The 17,250-nt window shown below is 37.0% G+C and overlaps 3 protein-coding genes across 6 annotated transcripts; all 3 read right to left on the minus strand.

The window, feature by feature from the left end:
• Positions 1–1,145: 1,145 nt before the first annotated feature.
• On the minus strand, positions 1,146–6,927 carry LOC108993658 (DEAD-box ATP-dependent RNA helicase 32). The gene is made up of 8 exons (XM_018968646.2): positions 6,450–6,927; positions 5,460–5,735; positions 4,994–5,317; positions 3,768–3,959; positions 3,495–3,650; positions 2,864–3,285; positions 2,368–2,525; positions 1,146–1,837 (listed from the first exon to the last, which is right to left on the minus strand). The coding sequence occupies exons 1-8, from the start codon at positions 6,816–6,818 to the stop codon at positions 1,512–1,514; spliced, it is 2,223 nt and encodes a 740-aa protein (XP_018824191.1). The 5' UTR covers positions 6,819–6,927; the 3' UTR covers positions 1,146–1,511.
• Positions 6,928–8,199: 1,272 nt separating this feature from the next.
• On the minus strand, positions 8,200–12,285 carry LOC108993678 (1-acyl-sn-glycerol-3-phosphate acyltransferase-like). 4 transcript variants are annotated; one of them, XM_018968682.2, is made up of 6 exons: positions 12,099–12,284; positions 11,249–11,587; positions 9,797–9,946; positions 9,208–9,306; positions 9,038–9,130; positions 8,200–8,680 (listed from the first exon to the last, which is right to left on the minus strand). In XM_018968682.2, the coding sequence occupies exons 2-6, from the start codon at positions 11,567–11,569 to the stop codon at positions 8,447–8,449; spliced, it is 897 nt and encodes a 298-aa protein (XP_018824227.1). In that variant the 5' UTR covers positions 11,570–11,587; positions 12,099–12,284; the 3' UTR covers positions 8,200–8,446. The 4 variants fall into 4 exon arrangements, with proteins under 4 accessions (XP_018824227.1, XP_018824213.1, XP_018824236.1 ...); XM_018968668.2 differs by having other exon boundaries at positions 11,686–12,283; XM_018968691.2 differs by having other exon boundaries at positions 12,180–12,269.
• A 348-nt stretch (positions 12,286–12,633) lies between these two features.
• LOC108993667 lies at positions 12,634–16,373 on the minus strand. The gene is made up of 5 exons (XM_018968654.2): positions 15,949–16,373; positions 14,346–15,072; positions 13,847–14,249; positions 13,185–13,247; positions 12,634–12,907 (listed from the first exon to the last, which is right to left on the minus strand). The coding sequence occupies exons 1-5, from the start codon at positions 16,283–16,285 to the stop codon at positions 12,845–12,847; spliced, it is 1,593 nt and encodes a 530-aa protein (XP_018824199.1). The 5' UTR covers positions 16,286–16,373; the 3' UTR covers positions 12,634–12,844.
• Positions 16,374–17,250: the final 877 nt, after the last annotated feature.

The following is a 17,250-nucleotide window of genomic DNA, read 5'->3' on the forward strand; positions in this document are numbered from 1 at the left end:
TCTTTTAAATAAATACAAGTTTGTAGTGTGTTATAAGCTAGTCAGTAGGATAGACGTGTGAGATTCTACTCAGTACCCCGAATAACTGAGAAACATTATTGATTACTTCTGCATTCATTTTTATATGAAAATTGAGCTGTCGTATAAAATTGATCGAGTCATAACTTAACCTGCGTTGATATTTGATGCATGGAAGTAGATAATCGTCAGCAAGGCTATATAGTGGATGAAATAGGCACCAACTTGAGATGAACATTTAAAGGAGTTCATTGGGTTGCTCGTGTGTTGGTTTGTCTAGGAACTTGCTACTTGTATCTGATGCTAATTATATGGTGGTTGGGGAAAAGAAACCTGTGTACAATATTTCAACCACAGATTCACTTGATATGTAAAACCATATCCAAAAATGCTAGTCACCGACATTTGGGTCCCGATATTTTTTTTTTTTTTTTTCGTAGTGATTAAGAAAGTATTTTTTAATGATGTGAATTTTTTTTTAAAAATATATATATGTAAGAATATATATATATATATATAAAAGAAAAAGAATAAAAAAATTAAAAAAACACTAGGTTCTTCTCGGGACCGGTCTTGTACTGCATCCTCGGTGGATGTATCACTGCTCAACCATATCCGAGGATAATTCTGTGTTGCTTTCACCACTGGGCGAAATTCGTATATTCATCAGGTCTAATTCTTGGTGCATCGTGGAGACAAACATCCACGACTGATTTCAAAAGATATCTCATCTATAAATCCTCTATGCTCGCTCCAACACGTACTAAGAAAAGTTTATGCAAGAACACTTTTAAAACTCTGATCTAAGAAAGAATGGAGAATTGAAGGGGAAAAATTATCGAAATACTTGGATTATTGTGTTATCCAATCCGGGTGTCGTTACTGTTTTTTTACGGGCACCAGGTGTTGGGACTTTGTTTTCAGACACCTATACTAAAAAAATAAAATAAAAATCCGATCCGATCAACTGTGCACCCGCTAGTGCATGTAATCCTCCTCTATCCGAGTAAGAATCCATCAAAAGCTGCCACTCAATGGGCAACACCGCCTTTTCTATCAACATCTGACAATTGAATTTATGAACTTAAGACTTCACCTCCAACCCGATGAAGAGAGAACACACTGCGGCGCGCGGACAATACCTGATCTTCGTATAAATGTCCCCAAAAGCGAGTATGTTCACATGATTCAACAAGAACACTGAAAAAACCTAATTAAGCTCCATATCAGATTCCCAGCTCAACCACGTCTGAGATCCTATCCAAGTATAAATGATACTAAACCGTATTCAGCAATCCCGGCACATTGAGTCATCCATGCCGGAGCATGCACCAATACTGCTCCTACTTAAGCATCTCCAAAGAAAAATGACTTGTATACAAGCGATTCAACCAACTAAAGAAGAATATCCTTGCCCATAATTAAAAAGATAGAAAGAGCCAATACATTCTATTTCCACCAAAACCTCTTACTGCTTAAATTTGTAAGAGATCCTATGAGTGCATGGAGTTTAATAATTTAAGAGCCAGTGCTTCTTGCTCCTCCAGGGACATGGAATCCTTCTTTTCTTTTATCTCACCATCATCGCTATCACTATCATAGTATATCTTCGACTTTTTATGGGGTCTGATTCCAGTTGCTTCCTCATCTGACCCAGACAGTTCTTCCTCATCAGCCTCGTCTTCCGAATGTCCTCTTTTCAACTTCATCTTCTCCTTAATCCGTTTTTCTCTAAGGCGCTGGCGCTCTAGTAGCTTGTCTTCTTTGTCCACCTGCTTCAACTCTTCCCTCATCTTGTTATAATATTCATTCTTTTTTCCTGCAAAACAATGGAATATTAAGGCATTAAAACATGAGGAAATGCACAAAATACAGTCAGTCAGCACATTAGATATAAATTTATTTTGTTCCACTTCACCCTTGATTGCCAAGGACAAGTTTGTACAACCACTATTTTCAAACAAGGAATTGACTAAATAAATTGTAGTGGATTAGTGGGGTTTGCGTTATTTCAAGTTTAGGACATTGGAAATGGATCAGCTGGAGCCATTTGTTCTATTAGACAGCAGCTAACTGTCGAATCAAATTAAAGAATATTCCTACTATTTGTTGTGCAGCTAATTCTGCTTCAAAAGCCAAGCAATACAAATTTGTTAGTTGACACACAATCTATGGAGAGACAAGAGCAACAAGAAATGGCATCTCTTTGTTCAGCCAGAAAATGAATTTAACTTAGAAAATAATTATTAGAAGGAACAGATATGAGAGTTGATTGCATGGGTTTTGGTAAAGTCTTTCTTGACCATAATATTCCTACTATTGCAGCAACTCCAGAATTACACCATATACCTTGGTCAATCAGGAATGCATCATTGCCGCTTTGTGCTTCAGCCATCCTGGCAAGCGGGGGTAGTGCATTGCCTTCTTCATCAAATACGACCCTAGTACCCGTTGGTCTATGTACATTAATCTTCAATTTCTTTTTCTTTGAAATCCGTGTTGTAGGCCTACAAAGGAAGAAACAAACAAAATCCTTGCATAAGATCAATGCAAACCATGTGAAGGATAATGAATTGAAAAGAAATTTCAAAAGTTAGCCAGCATTGGTAACACGATTAAAAATGAACATTGCTACACAAAGTAAAAAATAACAAAAGAGATCCATATAGAATAATGTGATGGCACATTTGTATAAAAAATACCCTTCTATTTGGATCAATTCTGTGAGGAACACCAGCTATCTAGTTTCAGAACTAGAGTTAGGTGCCCCTTGTGTGATTCTTATTTGCACATTCATCTTCAGGGTTAATATCTCTATATGGAAAACTCTATGAAAGTGATGTACCTAACATCTCCAATTTCACTTGTTTTCCCTTCTTCTTTGTTGGGCGTGTCCTTCGTCAGGAGAAAGTCCTTGTTTACTTCCTCAACATCTATATGGCCAATATCTAGCTTCTCTTTTGGAATCTCCAGAAGATTCTCTTTGTCAGAGTTTTCTATTTCAACAACAGCAGAGTTCTCTGACACTTTTGTTGACTTTATTTTCTGCTTCAAGAAACGGATTTTTGGAGTCATAGGTAGACCCAATGATGCTGAAAATTCATCAATAGGCAGTTTCATCGCATCAAAAATTTCTTTATCTTTCTGAATATGAATAGACCGCAAATATGTCACAAAGGCCCTTTGTGCCGAATACTGCAAATCTGGGTACTTGACTAGTAATGCAGACAACAAGCCAGAAACAGGTTGTACTCTTTTTCTGTTTGCCTGAAAAATGACCAATTAACAGCAAGATTAGTATTCCAAAAATGGTTTCAAACCACTCTCTGTTTTTTTTAAATGTTAAAATCATTCATTGCACAAAAAATCTTCCATAAGAAGAAAACCAATCAGCTATGTTGATCCCAAAAATATAAATGGAAGAAACAAAAGGTTATTATCACATACAAATGACTTCAAAAATAAAAATAGGCCACCTTAATAAACTGTATGGGTACTTTGGCTGCTTGTAATTTCTCAAGCATTTTCATTTCTGAGGGCAACAGAAATAAAACAGACCTCCCTCCAGAATGATAACGAGCAGTGCGACCAACTCTGTGTATGTAAGTTGCAACATCTTCTGGACAATCAGCCTACATAAATAAGACAGAAAGACATAAGACTCCAGTAACATATTTTTTTCCTTGTTTTCCCATGCAAACACACACACACACACCCCGCAGAAGCTTCTTTGAAAGACCAATTAATACCTGGACAACCCAGTCAACTGCCTTATTAAAATCAAGGCCCCTTGAGGCCACATCAGTTGAAAAGAGCACTGAGCGCTTCTCACAAAACTGGGAGTATATCCCCATCCTTCTTTCCTGCTTCATCCTCCCATGAAGACACTTCAAGGGTATTCCAGGGCGCAGTTTCTTGAAAGCTTCAAAGACGAATTTTACCTAAAAGTAATAGCAATTCATCCATAGCACAAATATCAAAATGAGGATAAAGTCCACCAAAAGATGGATGAACCATTAATTAATACCTTTTTATAGGAAGAATTAATTAATACCTATAATTGATTGTAGGTACAAATACCTAGAATTAATCAACTTAACCAGTAGAATTGTTTGTTTTTGAAGTGTTTTATGGTGGCAGATTGTACAACTGCAGTGAAAATATCAATATGAGATATTATTTAAATACTGTGTGTGTATGCGATAGTCCACATTTTGTTTGAGTTGAATGAACCGAGCCAATAATTGATCCAACAACACATGGACTAGGAAGTGATCAAATATAAACCAAATTAAAGTTGAACTCCAACTTAAACATGTGCAAAAGAATTACCCCTTACCTGCATGGATGGATATTCACAAAAGTAAGTGTAACTGCACGCCTCTGACAAGTAATAGATATATGTTAAATGTCAGCACCCCACAGATCTTTGAATAACAATCAACACTCTTCTCACTACCAAAAAGGAGTGTAACTCTTTTGGTTCTTATGTTGTACGTGAAAACATACTAATAATAATCAGGCTCATTATGAAGCATGCATTGACCTTTAGTTGAATTCCAATCTCAGCCATAGCAAGATTTCCGATATATGAATGTATACACCAAGATGAATATAATCAAGATAATGTAATATTCCACATGGTGAGTAAATTGATGTGGAAATCCATAACAAATTCTCTCATTTATCAGACAGAGCTATTGAGAATCTACTAATATTCAAATGCATATCAAATCAACCTGCCCCTGCCCATGTTTGGGTAGCAACTATGAAAAACCACATAAAGAGCGTATCTGGTCTACAGTAGTTGACCACCAAGGGCGAGGGGGGGATTTAGGTTGGCCTGAAACAACTCCATCAACACAAACTTGACGGGGGATTTAGATTTCTTCAGACAAATACAACCCAAACTTCCAAGCTTTTAAGTTGGCTTCACAACAGGTTTTTAATGGAGCAATAGATGATGTTAAGTTACCTGTTTACAGCTTGAAAGAAACACTAGGATCTTTGAATTAAGATGTGCCTTTATGAAACTCCACAACATGTCTAGCTTTTCATCAAGCGGAACAACCATTGCCGTTTGCTGCAGGCGGTTGGGAGTGGCAGTCACAGACTCCTCATGCACGCTCAGATACTCTGGGTCCTTCAAACTCAGTCTTGCAAGATCCTGAACTGACTTCGTTTGAGTTGCTGAGAATAGCAATGTTTGTCTACTCTTAGGTAGCTGCGAGACAATAGCATTTAAAGCCTTCTTGAATCCTACGTCAAGAATTCGATCTGCCTCATCAAGGACCAAAACCTGTTCCCTGGCAAACTCCACCCAAGTCAGAAGCTAAATAACAAATAAAGGCATGCACCAAGAGAAAATCTAAAACAAGGACCAAGTCAAGGTTCATGAAAAAAATGGGGAAAATGAGGAATAAAAAATTTGTTATGATGACCTGAAGCTGGGAACATTCAAAGTTTGGAGTCTCGTCCATGTGCTGAAGAAGACGACCAGGAGTGCAAACCAATACGTTCAGCTCATTTACGCGCTCCTTCTCTGCGTTAACATCCTTGCGTCCACCAATTAGGAGGCCGGCACTAAAATTATGGTGCTTCCCTACAGATTTAAACACGTCAAAAAGTTGACCTGCTAATTCCCGTGTAGGAGATATAATGATGCTGCCTACCCCATCCTCAGGACCCCATCTCTCTTTATATAACTTCTCCAAAACCTGAAATAAGAAAAATGAATGCAATTGACCATGAGAAATTGAATTAATTAAAAAAGAAAACAGAACATGAAAAAAAGAATACATAATTTTCATACAAGTATGAAAAAAGAAAAAAAAAAAAAAGTAAATACTAAAGATGCCATCCTCCACCCGCACCTGCCCCTTTTCTTTATAAAAAGATCCAACTATATTCAACCAAACCTTCTGATGTTTCTTTGGGGTGTTATTTATATCCCCAGTGCTCAAGGTATCCAAATCTCCATTTTTCAATTTTAACCGTTTCTTTTCCGGAACTTCTCAGCAACTAAACACACCCTTTATTATGTGAGCATTCAATAAGTTTTTTTTTTTAGGCAAATTGTGAGCATTCAATAAGTGTAACTGAGAGTATGGAAGCTATTATGTCAATTTTTGGTATATTACATAATACTCCAATTGAAAGATAAAACTCCAACTTGGTTATGCAAGATTAATTATAGACCATTTCGTTTTCTCCAGCTCTAAGCTTTTATATCCCAATGTTCAACACTTCACCCTCCTATCCATCCAGCATTTTCTCAGCAACCAAACACTATCTTCCCCCAACGAAATTACACTCTTTTCTCACACATCCTCACCACACCTAACCCTAAACTCACAGTAGTCCTCAAATTCAAAATTCCAATTTTTTCAATCACACTTCCTCGCAAGCCAAACGGAACTAGCCCAACTCACCGGAATAACAAAAGCCAGAGTCTTTCCTGACCCGGTTTTGGCCGCGCCAAGAATATCCCTCTCGCAGAGCGCATGCGGCAGAGAAGCCCTCTGGATATCGGTCATCTCGACGTACCCAGCCTTGCGCAAACCATCTCTAGTATTCTTCGAAATCGGTAGCTGGTCGAACCTCGTGGCACCGGCGTAACGAGAAAAAGAAGCGTCGTCGATTCGACCGACGGGCGAGTTCGGGGGCAGTGGAGGCAGCGACATGGGGTTGGAACCCGAGTCGGGTTTCCCGGATTGGATCCATGAGGTCAGGAGCTGGATTTCTTCGACTTCTGATAGGCGGTTCTGCTTGCGGAGGTTTTTGGATTTGGGCTTTTTCATTATTACGCAGGGTTTTGGTATTTTGGGAGAGATAGAAGTTTTAGGTTTTTGTGGAGGCAAATGGAATCTGAGAAAGGGTTTAGGGTTTTAGAGTTATTGAAATTAGGTAAAATGAAATTGGCATTACACATATACCCCTTGCCTGTATGAACGTGGTGGCGAGAATCCAAACACATTTATGATATGAATGCTACTTTTAGTTTGGACTGGATCTGTCTAGGTTAGGTTGTCACTTGGGCTCGCCCCGAATCTGGGCCTTTCCATTATTTGGACCTTCAAATCTCACTCATTTCTCTTCCATTCATACATACTACACTAGTACAGCCCTCATCCTTCGTATTTACGTAAGAGAGACATAAAAAATCAGTGTCTTTTATATTAAATTCAGCCTCTCGTCTTTTATAAATAATATACATAATTGATTATCTCTATTTTAGCAATGCTAGATATGATCATAAAGTGTATAAATTTCATGTAGTCCGCTTATTATTAAAAAAATAATTTTTTTACATAAGTTTTAAATTTATCCAATTTTTTTTAAAAGAGAAATATTTTAACCACAAATAGATTATACAAAAGTAATTCTACAAACTGATGTGATTTTATGTGATTTATTTACTTTTATTATAAAACAGATTAAAATCACGTCAGTTTATGTGATTATTTTTTATTAATCCTTTTATGACAATAGCACTATTCATTTATCTTGCACCCGGCCCAACCAGCAAGATAATTGGTCAACCTTAGGCTTAGCCCCCACAAGTAAAGCGGCAGACAAACTGGAATAGGCGAATCAATTTGTAATCTCCGACCCAATATTGATGGAATTTAATATTTCAACCTCATTAAAAGCATATACTTTTCAGCTGCCAACCATGCCTTCAAGGGAACATCAGAACATTTCAGGCACTTTGCGTATGGAAATGTGAGAGATCTTTGTCGAAGACCACATCGTTTTGATTATAATGTTCTTTGGCTTTTTGTGAATATTCTGAAATGTAAGCAGCAGTTCCTTCTTTTATTCTTCAGAATATGCCTGTGACCTTAAATCTGCATCATATATTTATATCCAAGGAATAATTGCGTGACGAAAAAGATGACTTCAAAGTCTTAAATGTATATACAGAGAATATAATGCTAAAAGAATTAACCCTTGACCATAGCTGAGCAACCATCAGGATTGAGATAGTATGCGAATAGTAGAATAAAAGTTGAATTCTTTATTATATTTTGTATGAAAATTTAAAAAAATTGTTTTGAGATTTGAAAAAGTTGAATTGTTTATTATATTTTATATATAAATTTGAGAAAGTTGTAATGATAAGTTGAGGTGGATTTTGAATGCTATGCAAACGATACCAAATTTATCCTCCAAGCAAACTTGAGCATAAAAATGGTTTTTATAGGAATGGAATTTATACACGTCCGTACACGAGCAAAAAAAGGAAAACCTAGTCAATAACTAATCTTGGTAACGCATGCAAGAGAATGAGCAGTATAAAACACTAAAATCATGCTAATCTCGAAATCAACTCTCAATTATGCTTATAATTGTATCAACTAAATTTGGGGCATCCTTCTAAAGATCCTGATGCACCTCAACTATGAATTGAAGGACACCTTCTAACTCAAGAGGGTCTCTGAGACTCAGGGAGATGTGTGGCATATAAATCATGAATCATCTTAATGTAGTCTTCGATCTTGTCAGCTGTCCAATCAGTAGTACTTATTGGAGGAAGATACTTGACATTTAGAGGTGCTGGTCGAATATGTAAGCTGCCCTTCCTCCATGCTAGATGGGTGCCTGTCAGGACCATGGGAACTATTGGGAGGCGTGACTGCAACGCCAAATGAACAAAACCCTGCAAGGACAAAGTGATAAGCTAGAAATTTGCTTTAATATAATAGAGGCATTAGAAAGAAAGTGCAAGAAAAATCAACTGATCATTCAGTTTTCATCTGAGTATATATGTCAGAAAATCGAGGATTCCCTGCTTTATTTTCATGTATGGTTCCATCTGCATACAACATTTAATCCAAGTAAAACAGATTTCACAAGAAAAGGCCTCAGGACCGTTGCTAGCCACACTGGCTTCGATTGTCTCTATGTTAATATCATCCGCCACTTAGGACCACAGACAATGTCACCATAAATTCCGCTATTTGATAATATATAGTAAACATAAGGAAAATAGGTCCCAAAATGGAAAAATTATTGCCTTTTTAAATTTGAGTAGTCGCCCATTTTTGGACCTGGTGCCCTCAGGAAAAATGATCAAAGATAGGTTGTTTTTCACTACTGCACGGGCTGCCTGGACATGAGAAGGATCACAAATTAGATATACAGAGAAAAAATGCAGGACAGACAATATGGGGAGAGAATTGACACCTCTTTCATGGATTCAATGGCTGCAGTTGGATTGGAACGATCAATGCGGAGGTGGTTTGCCAAAACATAAAGTTGTCCAAATAGCGGATACCATATGATCTGCATAAAGTAAGTATTAGGTTACTAGAGTTCCACAAATCATTCCAGAGAGTAATCAAATCCGGTCAGGGCACAATGGCTATATGAATAACCCTCTACTGATGCATGTACCAGTGCTCAACAAATATATATCTTCTATTAAGGGCATCTAGCAATTAAAATCACCTGTGCATAAATAGAGGGCACAAATTCATTTCTCACAGCAGACTGCCGGTAGGAATGGATTCATATGATAACAAAAAAAAAACCATTTCCAGTCTGCGTTGGGGCGGGGAGGAACCATAATCAAGAAAAAACTGATCCTTGATTAGATGAGGGTGAGAAACGAGTATTTTTGAGTGGGGTGTAAATTTTTACTAAGAAGATTATTGTTCACAACTTTGCATGATGTCAAGGCACAAGTAACCTTAATGGTGGTACATTGAAATTAAAAAAAAAATCTCAAAATACAAGAGATCTGTCATGTTTATTCTTAAAGAATTGAACATACCTCCTTCTTGGCAATGCCAACAGTGCCTGTGGGAGTCAACCACATTATTAGGAAAATATCCAGAGGAGATGCATGATTACTGATATATATAGCCCTCTTATTAGAAAATTCAGCACCCTCTATCTTTATAGGATTCCCAAGGATCCACATCTGCGATCAATGTTCTGAAGCATTAATTATCTACTGCAAACCCCTCAAATTCTCCAACTAAATAAACTGCAGGAAGCCAATATAGGAGAATATTGAACAGCAAGAGACTTATTGATGTGCACTGCTATAGCTTGGGGAATTAATATTTAAATGCACTTCATGAAACCTAGGATGTCACGAGAAATTTTTTCTGACAATATGGTAGATTGCATTGTCATATCTGCAAGAATGTGGTCACATAACCCACTGTCCAACTTCAGTACTTTTATATCGTATTGTTCTGAGTACGGTTATATTTCATAGAACTTACCTTTCTTTGATGCTATGTAGGAGAAGTTTGCATTTGAAAATGTTGAGTATTTATTACTCAAGAACGCAGGCTATGTGAAGTGCTCCTGAGACAAGCTCTCTGTGTTCTAAGTGTAAGATAGTGGCTCAATTTATTTTTGAGTAATTTATTTTGAAGGGAGATCTTTCTAGACACTCTTTTCATTTTCTGATCCAACTGACCAACTGACCATTTTCTGTTTTTCACATACAGCTGCATTGATAGTGCCAAATCAATACCATAAAGTGGTCCATTCCTTGATCACTAGAGTAAAAAAGCCGAGACTTGTCAGCATTCAAGAAAATAACCCTTCCTCCTCGGCAACCTATCCACTTTTTATTATGAAATCTATGGATAACTTTTCTCAAAAGTTTCTCTGACAATAAGTCATTGATCACCCAACTGGAATTATGCTCTTATCCGGTCCAACCCATAGGTTGTTTTCATACAGCAGAACCGTGGAATCTACTAGCTATGATGTATTATATATCAATAAATAACATGGGAACTGAAAAACGATTACAAACACTACATTAATACTCATACATGAATCAAATCAAGTTCAAACCGAAATGAGGTCTAATAATCGGTGGAAGAAAGCAGGACACCAAGGGAAGCAAAGAGAAACAGCAACCATATCGTGACCATAAAATCAATGCCAACAAAGCTCTCCTAGCTAGGCTGCTGATATTTAAGAAAAAACAAATACAAAAATCCAAGATTATAGCTCACTTTTTTTTCAATTCCAGAAGAAGAAGAAGAAAGAAAGTAGAAACAGCTCATATCAGCCTAATTGAACTCTGTCGCCCAATTTGGATCTTATGGAAACCTCGATCGCCTATTCTCCTTCTTTCCTCCTAAAATGCCACTCAACCATAAAGAAACACAGAAGAATTTGAACGCTATAGCTATCCACTTCAGAAGTTCAGTACAAGCAAGAGTAACACGAAGCATAAAATCAAGAGACACCTTACCATTAATCTACCAGTTACATGTCCATATATGTTCCCCTGCCTAATCCTCTCATAAGGCCACGGTATGAGCAGGAGCATAATCGACGCCCACACGAATGTCGTAACCATCATCGTCAAGAAACACATGACAATTCTAATCCAAGATATTAACACTGAACCCCATCCCTCTTCATCCAAATATATATCTGCCCTTCGCTTCGATCTCAGTTCTTCTTTCACCGATCTTTTCGGCGTTTCCTTCACACTAAGGCTAGAGCTTGCATTGAAGCAGCTCTCCAATCTACTAGTCCTCAGGAAAGAACTAGTTCCACTATTCTCCATAAGTCAAACAGAGAATACCTGAACAGAGCAAAGAACAGAACAGAGTTAAATTAACTAAATGTTAAGTAAAATGAAAACATACTGTTGGCTGCTGAGAAGGCAAAGGAAAACCTAACCTTGTATCTTCTATCTTCCTCTCGTTACCGATAAAACCAAACCAAGCTTTGAAAAAATAATTGATTGAATGAAGCTTAAGGATTCGTTTTAGAGTTATATGGAGAAGAAGTAAAAGACTTCAAAGTTATTATCCTTCTCTTTTATTCTACTTTCTAACGAAGCTAGTAAATCCGTAAAGAAGGTTCAGGAAACGAAGCTACCAGGGATTCAAATTATACAACTGAGTCAACAATAAAATTGACTAGAAAAAAGCATTATCGCGACAATATTCCGATTCCGAAACTCCCAAATGAGATAAGGTTTCTGCAAAGGCCTAGCTAAGTTGAGTCTAGTTGAGGCTTGAGACAAGTTTTTCTTTTGTTTTCTCGGCAGCCAAACAGACCCAAGTAAGAGTTTTGACAGCAAGACCAACCAAACGGTACAAAATTAGAGACTTTGCCAAAGCAATCCCACAGAAAGTGAGAGAGAGTTCAAGGAAATGGATGAGACGTACAAGCCAATCCGATTGGATGGAAAATATTGTAAGAGATATATGTTTGTGGGGGAATACTAGTCTGCAAAAAAGAAAGGGAAGCAAAAAGCCAAGATAGAGAAGATGTGGTGGCGCTAAAAAGAGTCCGGAGTGAGAGAAAAAGGGCGAGACGACCAACAGAAAAGTGAGGCTACTGTTTTGGTTCATTTTTCACGTGTGAATAACACTCATATGTCAATTCTCACTCTGCCGTCCTAACCCAGGTGTCGACCTCGGGCTTGTCTTTCAAATCTGTTTCGGGAGTTTTCTTAATTAGCAATTAGCATGGCTGATTTGACTCTCGACATCATCTCAGTTGCAACGAACTGAATTGATTCAACAGAATGTATGGCAATTAACCCGATACGAGACGATGGTCGTGAGCTTTTTAGTTTTTGCAAACTCGCAGGGTAACAAATGCGATATAGAAACAACGTACCCATAAAACACTAGTATCAGAATCTTGTATAGAGTTGTGAATTTGCTCTCTTTATTTAAGACTACCCCAAGAACCCACTACGAAGAACTTGAAAGACAGTCAAAAAAAAACTTTGAAGGAAAAGACAATTGGTCAATGTCCATTGTACATTCAACAAATAATTACAACAAATGGATAAAAATCGTGTGGGTATCTCGAGCATCAAGCTTCAGTCATTTCTCTTCTTTGCACTAGTTTTCTTTTTCGACTTCCTTAACCCAGCTCCACTCTCCTGTAACCCAAAAGTGCATTCAACGCATAAGTGACATAAGGTGAAAAAAAAAAAATGAATAATCATCGACGTAGAAAGGTTTTTTAGATGAGAAATGATTTGTATAAATATTAAATAGACAAGTCTCATACAAATACTAATAAAAAAATAAATCCCACTTAAAAAGTGTAAAAATAAAAAAATATTCGACCTATATTTTTGCAAAGAATTTATACGAGAAATTGAGTTGTGTATTTAAAAGATGTAACTAGCATTACTCTTTTTAGATGTACTGTACCTTCCGATAATGTCTATAAGCGCTTCGACCTGTCAACTCCTGCCCACCGCTGGTGACATAAACCTGCAGAGGAATGACCAGAGTTTATATCGTCAGCGGGCAAATTATAGAAGGCCACGAGAGATATGTACGTGTAATATCCGACAACAGAAGATCGGATCAAAAGTAGGTCGCCTACTTAATACCTAACTCCAAAGAACATATACTAAATGCTTAAATAAAAGCAGAATGAAACCTCATCGACAATGGTAATAATGATTTCATATCTTTATTTCCTGGGGCTGTGTGATCCATAATAACAGAATTTAGGAGATCCAAGAATATTTGATACTACCCCAACTTATATGGATTGCGAATATTACAAGACAAGGATTTGTCCACTATTTCTAGCACGTGTAAAAGGACAACAAAGTATCAAAACATTGAGGAAATTGAAGTGATAACAAGAGTTTCACAAAAGCCTTGGATGGATCCGTTCTTTATGAGGTGTCACTTTCAAATTTAAATTAGAATGAAATACAGACTCATCTCTCCGGACTTTTCTGTGGTTCATGTGCACAAACATCAAATGACCGAGCAACCAATGAACTCCGCTGACTAATTGCTATAAACCTAATTAAAATTCATTCAATCCAAAAGCAATATATCGTAATTTTACATACCCTCCTTCCTTCTGGGGTTGTATACCAATGACCTGCAGACTGGCCATTTGCATGAACTGGTCGTTTACCAGCATCATTTGGAGTGCTGATAGAGCTTTTGCGGTCCACCCAACTTCCAGGAGTGTTCAATCCTTCTCCGTTATTTGATTTTTTTGATCGTTTTGATTTATTTCTTCCCTTTGTAGACCTGTTCTCAACATTGATTTTCCGAGTTGCTTTTTGTTTAGAAATTTCTCCCTTGCCAAATGTCGAAATGACTTTGGGGTCCATCCAGCCACCAGAAGCAAGCAATTCTTCTTTATTTGATACATCGGATTTATTTCTTCCACTTCTGGAGCTTTTCTCAAAACTGGTTTTCTGGGTTGCTAGCTGTTTAGAAGTTTCTTCATGGTTGAATTGTCTCCTGTAAGTGACAACAAGTGCATACTATGATATAACACATGGTAAAGTTGATAAAATGCAGAAACAATACACATAGAAGAAACAGAAAGCAGCATACATGTAATCAATAACTGATGCATTAGGTTGTTGATGTCCTCTGTTCTTAATAATACCAAGTGGGGAAAAGTTGGGTAAGCGACTGCGGACTAATTTCTGAATTCTTGGATCATCATGGAAAAAATATCGATGAACAGGAGGAAGGGGGTCTTCCGAATTCCACACTTGTTCATCATTTTGGCTGCTACTTGTATGTTCTTGACGAGCCTCTTTGTTACTTGTGCATACATTGCTCCTCGGTTTCCAGTTCAAATTCTTGTCCTTCAAAGACTGGAAGTATTCTTCAAAAACCTCATCCAAAGCAGGTGTTGGAATGCAAACATTCTTCTTTGGGCAGAAATCTTTCCATAAATCCTCATTTTGACTCATACTACCTGACACTTTGAGCTTTTGTTCACTTAAAATTGCAGGAGAGTGGGGGTTAGATTGTTGTTCTGTTGAGCATGGACCAGTTTTATGAACTTCTCTGCTTAAATTGTCATGACCGGATGGATCATCAGAATCAGAATCAAGTAACTGGAACCTTCTAAGCGGACTGATCGTTAACTTTGGAAACATCGATGCATTGCGGCTTGTTTCCAAGCTCATTGAAGCTGGGGTATCAGAAACCTGTTTCCTTTTCCTTGCCTTCATCTGGCTTGATGATTCAGTGGTCAAAACACCACAACCATGCAATGGGATCTTTGAACAGCTACACATGGATTGGTGCTGCGATGGTGGATATGCATCTGCCACATTGTAAGCATTAAACTAGGAGATGAACTAAAGAAAATTCAAATTCAAGGTATCATTTTTTACTTCAATAAATAAAGGTAATCCAAAAAGAGAGGAAACTTAAAATCAACATTATGGTATATCAGTAACTATGTAGCAATTCTACTCATAACGAGCATGATGCTTCATTTAACAAAATGATCGCAAAAAAAATGACCATCTTGATGACAACACCCCTAAGAGCAAAAAAGAAAATGATAGAATTAGTAAAAAGAAGTAACTGAGCAACAATTAGAAGTTTTAGGTATATTTTGGGGGAGGGAAGAAGGCCAACACTACACCCAAAATCAACTTCCAATAAAGTTGCACAACCGAGGAGCGTCTGTCATTGATGAAACTTTCTATGTAAACAACCGGTAAGAATTCTCAAAATGTTTCATTTAGTTCGGACCCGATCTAACCTCAGATAATTATCTTTCCAGCATAGGGTACTACATATTCTTAAGCAGCAAATGATATTTGATTTTCTATAAATCTGACCATAACCTCTGTCATATTCCTTAGCAATCTCTTGACCCAACATGAGCCAATATTGCAAGCACCAAGTTGATACAATTTCAGTCACATGGCTCATCTACAATGCATAATTATTGCCAGCAAACTATCAAATCAGATTAACCTAACCCAACTCTCTTAACCATAAGAATTGCCAAATAACAACATTTTAACCAAACGGGTCCCTAGAAAAACATATCACTGGATTGTGAAACAACACAACCAGTAAAATCAGATAAATTTAAAAACCAGAACAATAGACAAACAAATTTACTTTGCCGCAGAATCAGTATCAAGTGTGGTTGGAAAAAAATGGGAACCAGAATATTTATTACCTCTAAGAAAACCTTCGTCTTGTGATGAAAATTCTTCGATCTCATCGTCAACCGCACCACAAGATTGCTGCGATTCCCGGAGCAACCGAAACGACGGCGTTTTGGTGGTGGGGGGCCCTCGCCTGAGCCGCTTGAGAATACGGGGCGGTTCCGGAACTGTTTCAGGATCCGAGTCCATGACTTCTGGCAGGAAGGCTTCGTCACCGTTTGTAGGTCCATTTGTTACGGGGTCGGAAGCTGGTATTTGGACTGGAAACTCCTCAAATGATACTTGGAGCTCCGAATCGATACCCAGATCGAGTCCCAGAGAGAAAGAGGGGGGTTCGTAGCCAGCCATGGAAGAGAGGGAAGAGGAATCAGAATTAGAGGGAAAACAGAGAGCGGGAATTGAGCATGTGATACAAAAAGAGGGGGGAATCAGTCGAGTCCGTAAGGCAAGAGTCGTGACTTTTACACGTATATAAAATAATTTTATTTAAAAGATAAATTTTATAAATTAAATTTTATGTTTAAATAATATGCTCTATATATTATTGATAAATATAATAATAGACTTACTACTTCTTACCACTTCTTTACTATTCTATAGTATATTTGAAATTTTTTTTTATTTATGTATTTTTTTAATATCCTTAATCATTAAACAAATTAAAAAAATATAGGTTATTAATAGTAACTTTTTTAACCATTAAGTAAAAGAAAATAATAAATAAAATAATAAAATGATGGTAGAAACTAATAAACCTAACATTATAATATTTTTATCATTTTTACATTATTTTAATTTTGATGGACAATATCATCACATCACACTAAACAATAGTATCACGTCGCATCATTTTTTGTAAGAGGATATAGAAAATTTTCATAATAGCAATGTTGTCACTTTTCCTAACCAATGACCACTTTAGTAAAATTTCACCTGCAATTCAACACAATTTTCAATTGCTACTATCCTATATCCCCTTTTTCCTAACCAATGATCAAGTTAAATTGGTCGTGAAATTCTCCTTCAACTAGTCTAGATCAATAAAATACAGCACACAACTCTTCACTGTGACTTCGAGCCGTAGTTTTATAGTCTTTTTATCTAATTATGTAAAAATCGGTTCAAGTGGCTTCTCTTTGTAGGAAATGTGTGAGAGCCAATTATTTTCTCAATATCCCTATTTTTTTCATTTCTCTTGTATTGTATTTGTTGGCTTTAGGAATATTATAGGGAGCTCTCAACCCATCAAATTTTATATCCTGTAATCCTTTAATTTGTCTATGACATGCTTACTTGCTTAAAATATATATATA

Source organism: Juglans regia, chromosome 9 (genome assembly GCF_001411555.2).
Source record: "Juglans regia cultivar Chandler chromosome 9, Walnut 2.0, whole genome shotgun sequence".
Classification (NCBI taxonomy): Eukaryota; Viridiplantae; Streptophyta; class Magnoliopsida; order Fagales; family Juglandaceae; genus Juglans; species Juglans regia.